The following is an 11647-nucleotide window of genomic DNA, read 5'->3' as shown; positions in this document are numbered from 1 at the left end:
CGCATACCATAATAATCAAATCAATGCCAACCTTCATAAAATCCACTTGCATTGAAGAAGAGAAGTAATGCGGACAAAACAAAAAGTTTTAGTAGTTTTCCTTTCATTCGACGTTTTGTTTTGCTAAAGGAGAAACAAACAGAGGAGTGGAAGGAAGAGAATGGAGGCTCCCGGGGAGTTCTCTTACACGCTCGGTAATTAAGCTGTGACTGACAGCGCGGAGCCAAAAGGCTGAGCCGAGCTGCGATTGGCCGGGAATAACTTTAGAAACTCAGTCCCCTCCGAGCCCAGCGTTCAGACTCCTCACCTCCTCCTGCTGTCAGGACGCGCCACAGCACCCCCGGACCTAACTCCTCAAACCCCTCTTCTATCCGCTGCTTCTTTTTCCATGAGTTCACTGTTGAGTGTTTAACAGCGACGTCCACCATGAGGTCCACTTGTGAGCCCCTGAGCAGCTTGTTCCGCCTGTTGCTGACCGCGGCGCTCATGTCTTCCTGCGGCGCGTCCGAGTACGAGTACCTGAGCTGGAAGTCGGACAACTACAACGGCGGCCGCAGCTACGGCAAACCCCCGCAGTGCGTGAAGATCCCGGACGACCTGCGGCTGTGTCACGGCGTCGGCTACGACCAGATGATGCTGCCGAACCTCCTGGAGCACGAGACCATGGCGGAGGTGAAGCAGCAGGCCAGCAGCTGGGTGCCGCTGGTGCACAAGCTGTGCCACCCGGGCACGCAGGTCCTCCTGTGCTCGCTGTTCGCCCCGGTGTGTCTGGAGCGGCCCATCTACCCCTGCCGCTGGCTGTGCGAGGCGGTGCGGGACGGCTGCACCCCCATCATGGAGGCGTTCGGCTTCCCGTGGCCGGAGATGCTCACCTGTGACAAGTTCCCCCAAGACGACGTCTGCATCGCCATGACGCAGCCGAACGCCACGGAAGCCACAAAACCCACCGGTCAGTTCGACTTGTTGCAATTCATTTATGCCATTGGATTTGCTTTTGAAAGTCTTCTTTTTTAAACAATAAAGAACAATACATTCTTGGTAACCCTTTAAAGCAGATTTTAAAACCTTCTATTATTGATATTGTATTATTTTTACTAAAACAGGGTGCAACTTGAGTGCCAAGAAAGACACTTATTGTTGTTATTATTATTATTAACCTTTAGTGATCCGATTTTTTTATTGCCAATATTAATTTTGGAATGCCACAAATTACAGTTCAGTTACAGTGATCTATCAAGAGTGGTCCCATAAAACTCTTACATAGATTTACAAAAAACTTAGCCTGATTTCTTCCATTTTGTCCTTGTTAACAGGAGTTTGGGGGAAGTTTCACCTAAATAATTGTTCTTTATAAATGGGGGAAGGGTAAAAGTAGCACGATACCCAGAACACCCTCGATTTAACTGTAATCAGTAATGTTTAACTAGTCGGCTTTAAAAAAAATAGCATGATCGTTCAAATACGTGAGAATTATATTCAATCACAATATGCTGCTGGGAAAATGTCATTTAGTAAAAGTAAATGTAAAAATTACTCCTCACTTAAAGAGCAATTAAAAAAAAAAGGTTATTCATTATCATGAAACTAGGTGGTATCAGTTAATGTGGTCTCTTATTCGATTTAAATAAAATAGAATAAAATAGTGTCAAGTAAAAACTGTTTTTATAAACTGCAAACGGCACTCTATTACCCTTCATTACACAACTAATTCAAAGCCACTGCCTGACTAGAAAAACAAAAAGCCAACACTTTTGCCTCGCTGTAAAAAATGTCACCCATGCAGTTAAATGAGCTTGAGAATGTTGTTTCAGTAGCCACAGCATGTTTGCAGATGCAAATGCCCAAACAAGCCAGAGACTATTCAGCTGTGCCAACCCGGATTCGATAGTGTTTCACATCCCTTCAGGCTTTAATATGTCGTGATTGTGTATTACTTTCAGTAAAACAAGTTGCTTATTTGGAATGATCTGAAATACAAGTATGGATCTGTAAATGTTTATAATTTGTGTAAGGAAGCTTTCTAAATGGCAAACAATTTGGGTATGATGAACATAATTAACTATTACACAGTAAATAATAACAAAGGTGTTAAGCAAAATGAATACACATTTAAATAAAAACATTCTTTAGATATGAATTTTATTCATCAGTGGTTGGAACCTTAAGTCCACTTTGACCATGAAGTAGAAATGTATTGTATATGTATATGCAAAATTTCCATCTTAGGTTTATTCTTACAATGTGCAGGGCCAGAGACTGTAGATCTTCTAGCAGTTTCACAGTGATGGCTGTGTGTGTGTGTGTGTGTGTGCATGTGTGTGTGCGTGTGTGTGTGTGTGTGTGCGTGCGTGCATGTGTGTGTGTGTGTGTGTGTGTGTGTGTGTGTGTGTGTGCGTGCGTGTGTGTGTGTTTAGAGGGGGTGGGCAGTATTGACTGACATGGTGGCATGGATTGGGGCCTGTTCTGCTGAAAACTAAAATTCTCAATATGGGTTTTCACAGGCACACACAGATCTCTTTTGCTTAATGTAAATGACCTGTTATCACTTGCATTAAGCCCCCAAAACTAAAATCTTGCTGCTCAGGCCAGTTTTTTGCTAGGCATTAGTTACCTGCCTCATCTCCACCCGTTTTAGTTTCCAAGAACCACAACTGGAGAAATGCAGAAGCAGTCAACCTTGTTTTGATTTAAATGCACCTCAGAGAAGACTTTGGAAATGGATATTTTCCAAATTTCTGTACATTCCTTTAACCCGGGAAGTGAAACCTGCAAATTTATTGCGGTCTCAAAATCAGTTAAGAAGATTTGGATGGCAACAGGCTGGACAGAAGTACAAGCTGTAAAAAAAAGTATCATGCTTTTGTATTTTCCAGTTCCAGTTTTATCAAGTCAGGGATTGATTTGTGTTTTAAAGTAAGTCATTTATATTTGTAACATGCTTTTCACGGACCAGGGTCACAAAGTGCTTAAACAATCAAAACAATACACAGTTAAAATACATACTTTAAAAGGCCAAGACAACACAGTGACAAACACCACAGCCTCAAGAAAATTAAGCCTGCAAAAATAAAAAAGGTCTTAAGATTCTTGAAGGAGTCAGTCTTTTCTGTATGAGTCACTACAACCAACACGTGTGCTCATTTTTTTTATACCAGACCTTCATATTATGAAGACAGTAGAATGAATGAAAAAATTCACATAAATAAAACAACCTTATTTGATTCTAAAATTTCGAATTCCACTTTATTTGATTGACATATTTCGAATTAAATTTGAATTTCTATTTAAGTGACTTCAAGCCTCGCTAAATTGAATTATAATTAAAATGAACTTAAGTCAATAAACATGATAAATGAGTGTAAATCTTTTTTCACACACAGACGATGCAGATGATAAAATAAATAAAATCAAGAAAACACTTGTTGAAGATTATCCCATTACTATTTATTTTTATTATTTAAAACTGTTTATTTTATAATTTCGTATTCAATGCGAATTTCTGTTTGTTTTTTTTTCGTTTTTTTTATTACAAATTTTTAATTGTCATGAATACTACGGCAACAGTCAGTCAAATGTACAACATTTAACTATTTTTTTATTGGATTCTATTATTATATCTATTATTTATTTTATGTTTGACATATTTAACAACCAAGTACTGTTCTGATAACAACTATTCCCTTTTAACAAAAATTATATTGTGTTGGTGTTGTTGGTAATTAACTAAGCTTAATTAAAGGACTGTTAGAAGCCATGGTGGCCGGTCTACACATGGAGACGACAGGAAGATAACTTAAAAGTAATACGTCAGTATACGTACATAGGTACATACGTACATACGTAAGTCAGCCTGTTTCACAAATTCCTTCAATTTTAGATAAACATTTACATGAAGCTGTAGCTGAAATTTGTTAGACAGCATTGCATTACAGACCCACAAACCTTTAGTTAGATGGTTAAACATCTTGAAACAAAGATACACTACAGAGTTAACTGAGCTAACCACAATGGTGATAATTGTTTTAAAAGACAAACTGGCTGATACTGGCAGCAGGACACAGCAACTCTGTCAACAGTGTGTGTTTTCACAAGCTCTTCACACCACAGTGATACTTTCACAAGCTTTCGCCAAACACATGTAATGGACAACTGGGCAATCGAGAGCAAACTATTTGTACTCCTCCTTTCTTCCTTTCAACTCTTTCACCCAATCCACTAGATACACTGTGATGTGGGAATCCAGTCTGTTAGAATTAAAATGCTCAAAAATGCTTCAAAGGCTGTTCCAAAATTATTTGAATGAAGTGAGTTTTTGTGGCATGGTGATCCTATGTGTTATATTAAGGGTTAAGGAAGACCTCAACACTGTGTTTAGTTTTGGCTCTTTTGTGTGAGATTATTTTTTTCTCTTTCTGGGGGTTTTACAGTATTCTACAAAAACAGAAATGTCATATTTGATCCCTTTTGCATTTTTATATGTTTGTTCTCACGTGTTAAACTTGGCGCATCGTTTTGAATCAGAACTGGCCAAACGCTGCTGAAAGCAAAAAAGTGTTTACTTCAGTGTTTGGTTACGGCCCGTCATTAAAGCCCAAGACATTCCTGACTGAGGTCAGTTCATCAGGGAATACAAAGACTTGCAGACAGATAGCTGGGACTCACTCAAGATAACATCTCTGGATACATAAAGAGTATGTTAGGTGTGTTCGGCCTTCTTAACACAGATCTTTTTAAAGATTCCAAGTTCAGCGCTGAGCTGCTTTTAATAACTACCACATTTATTATGATTATCTGAGCCTTTTTTGTTGTTATTGTTATTTTTGCCTCTTTACTAAATATTTTTTCTTTCTAGGTTACTCACCCATCTGCCCTCCATGTGACAATGAAATGAAAACAGATGCCATGCTGGATCACATGTGTGCTAGCGAGTTTGGTAAGCCTCCTTACACAAGCCTACATGTACTGAAAGTTATTTGGTATGTACCTTAGCCCTTGATTTCACAAAACTAAAGTTTGCTTCAGGTCCAACACTTTTATGTTGTCTGTGTAGGGAAAAGTTTCCTTGGGTCAGAAGTCATTCGTCTGAGCACATACTTGGACTAGTGTCATTAAACTTTTATTTTAAAGGTCAGTGCAGTTGTAAAGAAGAATGTTTACTCGGCTGTCTGGACTGAATCTTCTACTCCCTTAAATTGATGTGGCCTTGTTTGCAAGTATGAGAATGACCTATTCCAGCGATACCCAAGACCAAATGTGATCAGCGGAAAGTGGTTTCAGATTTGTATTTTATTCTTTTATTTTAAAATCATGTGTACAAGGCAGGTCCAACCCAAAGTAAAAATAGCCAATAGTGTAATAAAGAAAAGTGTTATTATCTTCCTTACAGAAGACCAAAGCATAGTTTTGCCTCATTTCTGTCACAATAATGCTTGAGAGCTTTATTGTGACAGAAATGTTGAATGTTGGGGATTTGATTTATTGTGGTTTCATTTTTGTAGTAAACATATTAAAATATATAAAAATAAAAGTAAGCTTAAAGCAACATTATTATAACAAGAAAAAAAAATACAATAGCTGTCTATTTATTCTTATTGTCATAACATATCTCAATACCTAAAAGAGCAACATTTTTCTACAGAACATAAAATAATATGGTATATGGCATTAATAGCAGTGGGTCTGGCTAGTATCCTAAACATCCTAACCAAAGACTGATGTTGTTTCTCAGTTTGTGTGGCTTTTAAATCTTAAACTTGTAGTGTGCACAGTTGGCATCAAACTTCTCCAATTTTATTATCAGCCAGGATGGAAAACATACCAACAAATCATATTTAAAGTACTATACTAACCTTTGGAAAACAAGAAACTTGTGTAAGGAAAAATGGTGCTGTCAAAGTTGTTTGACTAACTGCGCTGCTGTTTATGCGTCAGTGGTGGTGGGGCCTTGTCTGTCAGCAGGGTTGGGGGGGTTGTACATTCACGTCTGGTTTAATCTGTGGGATGAAGGATTTTGTTTTGTTTCGTTGTCAATAGTCTAGTAAGCATCTGACAAGGAAAATAAACAGAGAGTCAATACCACCCTTAGGAAAGAGCAATGGAATATATACATGACAATAACAAATATCACAATAATAGCACGATAAAATACATAATAAAGTTTATTGGTACAAATTCTAAAGTACCAGTTGAGGATAAGATTGCCAAGGCTTTGATATAAGATCCTTTTTTTCGTTTGTCTGCTTCAGCTCACTTTGGACATGCCTTCTCAAGTTTTAGTCACAAATGAATGCCGAACACATTAGTACAGATAGCACAATGTAAATAGAAGTCTTTATTGTACTCTTACCGTTGTTTTCTAGCTATGGATGCAGCCCATATAATTACAAAAGTTAGAATTTAATCATTAAACAGATGTAGGTTTAGTGTTTAAATAAAACTTAATACTTCTGCATATACTCATTGGTTTACAGTCAAATCAATTTAACTTGCAGTATTATAAATACATTTTTGCATACAATATATGTTAGAATAATACTAAACCAGTACCAATCCATCCAGAATAGTCACCTCTAGGAAAATCTACTTAACCTCTACCATGTAACCACGAGAGCTTTTAGTTGGCGTATGGCTTGAGTTGTATCTGTGTGACTGGAGAGATTCCTGGGCAATATCACAGAAGCACAGCCAACCATTTGTTTGTCCTTTTTTCCACCAGACCAATGGAAACTTGTTCTGTTCTAAAGAAAAAGCTACAACAGTAAATACATCTGACAGCAGTTGAAGGCAAGCATAACACAACGTCTTGAATTTGAGAGAAAGAAAACATGCTGACGGAAAATACTTTTTAATCAAAATCTTATGGTAAAACAACAGATAGGACTTTGAGCTTTGATATGACTCTGAGATGACAAAATAAATGTTTCAATTCTCATTTCCGAGAATGTAGATACCCGCCACCACCACTATGTGACAAACTGTAACCTAAATCAAGTAAATCAATTTAGGAAAATATAAATAAAAAACCCAACCAAATGTTTAACCTCATTTTCTTAGCATTTAAAATGTTCCAGGCACACGTGTAGATTTTACCACACAGGTATACATATACAGTATATATATACCTTTTTGTGCCAACAGATGTGATAACAGATTTACAACTCATCCCACTCCACACTTCGGTGCCACTGCAATTTATCTCAGAACGGTCTTGTCCCAAAGACTGCAAAAGCACTTTCATTAAATCTCTCTCCTGCCTCTAGATTTCTCCTTTTTTTTGACATCGAAAAATTGTACCTCCCTTCCCAAGCTTAACGGATGATGTTGTTGTGTATTCGGAAGGGGCTTTGGAGTTTACGACCCACTGAGGGTTTACGTCACATTCGTGGGCCTGATTTAGCATTGTGTCAGAGGTCACATTGGGCAAGAGGAAAGAAAAGCATATAACAGCCATGGTTAGATTTTATATACACTTTGAAAATGTGGAGAGAAGAACATTAGATGTTACTACCGAAACCATGCAGAGAATTTAACAGAGATAAGGAATAAAAAAGAAAAGGATTCATGTACAGCCGTCTGCTATTAAGTAAACAGGGGAAGCTTTGAAAAATCAGCTTTGAATATTTTTAACAGGCAAAACCTACTGTCTGAAAGGATCTTGTGAAGAAGAACATAAAACCAGTGCATCTTGGTGGCTCCTATCTATTTTATTCCATTAAAGAACCAATAACCATTTTATTTTATAAACTTCTGCAAAGTGGCTCCAAAACTGTTGTTTATGTGGGCAGTTACATTGAAAATAACAATATATTTATAATTCTAATCATAATATATTTATTTAATACCATAGCAGCTTTTAAGAGAACATGGATTTGTTTTTCAGTTTATATTAGCCTTGCCCTATGGCAAGTTGTTCAACCTGATTTTCTTGGTAAACTTTTTAATGTCTTGGGTTTCAAAGAAACTATGCTTCTGTCATTTTTTATTAGAATAGCAGCTTAACCTTGGGGAAGGTTATTATTGTACTTGATTCTTTCTCTGTTCGTCAAGGAGAGATTAGACCATGAAAAACAAGGTGCAATTTAAGTTCAAGTGTCAGAGGATTAGCCTGCATGAAGGGTTTATCGCACTGGTGTCATTTTAGTGTGGGCCTTCCATCTTTTTGACTCACTAATTATGAATGTTACCCTTTTTGATTTGACTGAGCTTTAAGCCTCCGTCCCAGAGACGAGAGACAGAGGATAAGAGTCCTAATCCTTACCATGTGCACCCTAAATACCGGGAAAAATACACCTTGGATCACTTTTAACACCTTAATTAGCAATGCATGCTTCGAGGGAGGCACAAGAGGGGTTTACAAATTTTCCCAATGTGTACTTTTGTGTAATGTTTACACAAAAGTATGTAATTTCTATTTTATTGTAAGAATTTTTTTTTTATCTGCACCATACATACAAGATAAATCCTTCTTATTCAATTACACATTTGGTTAAAGTTCGCAGTTTACATCATGTTTTCTTTTGACTTTTATTTCTACCATTATGTCAATTCTTTGTTGATTTTTTTTAACCCTTTTTGCCTTAAGGCCCGAAAACAAATGTGTTTGTGGTATCCCCTGTTTTGTCTGTGGGTCAATTTGAACGACCTCCACCACTGCACATGTATTTATGGAAGCCAGGGAGGTTGTTCACCATGACCGAGAGGCAACACAAGGGTTTCATTAAAAACTAGTTTCAAGGTCACTTAAGTAACTAAATAATGATCTAATGTTAAACCTGGAATGAATGTCACATTAGATTAATTTTATAAACCACGGCTATTGTACCTCATTGAACCACCAGCAGGGTCAGTTATGCAGAAAAAGGTGTTTATGTTCTTTGCAGATTGTCTGACAAATTCTTCAAAACAATCTTTAACACAATCAATAGAACATTTTGATAACATTATATATATATATAAGTTGTAAAATGCTACATTTAGCCTTCATCACTCTGACGATGCTAAGGATGTCGGAAAGGTGATATATAGATAAAATAATTAGAATTTCTCTTCTTATTTTAAGTAACTTACCTCCTACATCTTTCATTACACAGACACACAAATATTTATGAAAAGTAATTTATCTTCAAAACCATTCATGTTTTCTCTTGCTTGCTCTCCTGCAGCTTTCAAAGCCAAAATTAAGGAGGTGAAGAAAGAGAACTTGGATCGCAAGGTGATTCTTCAGAAAAAGAAAAAGATGATCAAACCCGGGACCCTGAAAAAGAAAGACCTGAAGAAGCTTGTACTGTTCTTGAAGAACGGTGCCGACTGTCCTTGCCAGCAACTCGACAACCTTTCAAACCAGTACCTTATCATGGGCCGCAAGGTGGACAAGCAGTTTCTTCTGACCGGTATCCACAAGTGGGACAAGTCTAGCAAAGAGTTCAAAAAGGCCATCAAGAAACTGAAAACCTATAAGTGTCCTGCCTTTGAGAATGTCTTCAAATAAGACTATGGCTTGTCCTACACATTACAAGAACTTGCACAAGCATTCAAAACCATCTTTCTTTTGTCATGTTCATATCTATATCTTTGTATATTTTCAGATATACTTTGGAATGTCTACTGTTTTGCTTTAAGCAGCAATCGTAAGCAAATTAAGATACTTTTTTTTTAATTGCCCTTCGTCAAGGATTCCTAACCTCCAACTGCATGCAGATGCTTAGAGAACTCTCAAAGCGTAGTTCCTACAGCACAAAGTTTTTCATATTTACTGTACTATGTTTTTCAATACCTGTCTTTGTTAAAAGAAAGGGAGCATTTATGGATGCTTCAAAACGTTTCAATGTTTGCTCAGATTGGCACCGGCCATCCAATAAAAGACATTTCATTTTCCATATTCAGGTTTAAAGAGTGGAGAGAAACATCAGATGGAGATCCTGTTGGAAACAATTCATGGACATGTGACTTCCATTTAATGGAAATTACAAAAACAGCTATGATGATTGTCCTTATCTTATTATTCAACATTATAGGTGATTATCTTTTGTCTGGTTTAATCTCAAAGACTCATAACTTCCATATCTGCAACCAAACATATGCAGGTGTGTCGTCCTGTTGTTTCTGCAGCTCTCGTCTAATTGCAGCAATCATTATTCTTTGGTAATGGAAAAAGCCCTGCAGCGTTGAAAAAGTGACAATATTGCCAATTCTGTGCTCTGGTGTGTTTCGCTTGGTGTTGATGGTCTGTTTTAGCACTATTTGAGTCTTATGATTTGAAGGTTAAGCGATGAAATGTTGCCTCCTTACATGTACATATAAATTTTACATAAATGCTTAAACATGTATTATTGGTGTGATGTTATTTGAAATCCAGTTTAAACGATAATTCAAGCAAAGGAACTGAAAAGAAGAAAGAGCACATATAAAATGTTTTCTGGAATACAGAGCAAGATCATCTATTTAAAAAAGTTCAAGTAAAATGCATGAGTGGATGCTCATGGATAAACGATCAACATATGTAAATATTTTGTGAGATTTAGGACTTAAGCAGTGGAGTAAAATAATAGAGTCAAACTTGGGGAACAATGCTGTACAGTTAACTTGATTAAAAATGTTAGTAAGTTTTAGTATAAGGAGAAGTTTTGCACAATTATTATAATTATTTTCTGGTTTGTTGGGATGGAAAAAACGGAATCTTCCAATAATATACTAAAATGGAAACACAGACCTTGACTACAGGCTTTGATCAGTTTTCCATTTCATTACACGCAGGGCAGTAAAACAGGTCAAGTTTGTGAGCTTAACTACAGTATATACATACAATGTATTCCTGGACGGAAAACCTACTCATGAAAATACATAAAAATAAAATTTTGTTTCCGTATGAAACATCGTATTAGTAAAGTTACCACTGCCAAGGAGTTGCATAGATATTATACTTCTTTTTAGTTATGTTTAGAATTGTTTCTTAGCTACAGGAACAACTAGAAAATATGGAAAACTGGACTGAATTTATATCGAACAAATAACTCAAATGTATTAACTTTCCTTCGCTGTGGTGTCAAAATGTGTTAAAGATTATCATTCTTAGAGGGATTTTGTTAGATTCTCATGGTCAATTTTGTTTTATTTATTCAATGTTGTGCTGTCTTTGTGCAATCCGGCCTTGGTGGAAGGTTGCTGTCAATCAAACTGCTTAAAGTCAGCCAACCATTTCTTGGCGAGATACAGATGTTTCGCAACATTGGGTAATTTTGAAGACATATTAAGTTAACTTCTTACTAAAGCACGCATTCTCATCTTTAGACTTTAAGATTACATCGAAATAAAGCTCCTTGTAACGGGTGATATTATCGTCATGCTAACTGTCCCTAACTAGTGAAGGGCTGATAAATCTCTACAACGATTATAGAGCAAAGAGTGCGATTGAGTGGTCGCTAAAACATGCTTAATGAAGCATCCCTTTTTTTTTTCATCAGCCCTACACTTCTGATACCTCAGGTAAATATCAGTTGCCTCGCAAATATATAAAACATCACTGCCTAAAATTGCCATGGAGTCTGTTCAATCGTTGCATGATCAGTACCAAGGAAGTATCACTACATAGAAACTTTATGATGTGTTTATCAGAGCATATGACCAGCTACGTTACCTGTTCACTGTGCTT

General features: G+C 36.9%; 1 protein-coding gene across 1 annotated transcript; it reads left to right on the top strand.

The window, feature by feature from the left end:
• Positions 1–283: 283 nt before the first annotated feature.
• sfrp1a (secreted frizzled-related protein 1a) lies at positions 284–10319 on the top strand. Its single transcript, XM_087798341.1, has 3 exons — positions 284–949; positions 4853–4933; positions 9162–10319. Exons 1-3 carry the CDS (start codon positions 427–429, stop codon positions 9485–9487), a joined length of 930 nt encoding a protein of 309 aa, XP_087654467.1. The 5' UTR covers positions 284–426; the 3' UTR covers positions 9488–10319.
• Positions 10320–11647: the final 1328 nt, after the last annotated feature.

Source organism: Callionymus lyra, chromosome 1, assembly GCF_982586985.1.
Source record: "Callionymus lyra chromosome 1, fCalLyr1.hap1.1, whole genome shotgun sequence".
Taxonomy (NCBI): domain Eukaryota; kingdom Metazoa; phylum Chordata; class Actinopteri; order Syngnathiformes; family Callionymidae; genus Callionymus; species Callionymus lyra.
The sequence above is the reverse complement of the archived record's forward strand: the minus strand, read 5'-3'. Positions and strand labels throughout refer to the sequence as shown.

What these genes read in the sequence shown, in the direction of transcription:
- sfrp1a (XM_087798341.1), top strand. Translation starts at nt 427, where the DNA reads ATGAGGTCCACTTGTGAGCCCCTGAGCAGCTTGTTCCGCCTGTTGCTG. An exon ending in GGAAGCCACAAAACCCACCG is followed by an intron (nt 950 to 4,852) that starts GTCAGTTCGACT and finishes TTTTCTTTCTAG; the next exon opens with GTTACTCACCCATCTGCCCT. An exon ending in CATGTGTGCTAGCGAGTTTG is followed by an intron (nt 4,934 to 9,161) that starts GTAAGCCTCCTT and finishes GCTCTCCTGCAG; the next exon opens with CTTTCAAAGCCAAAATTAAG.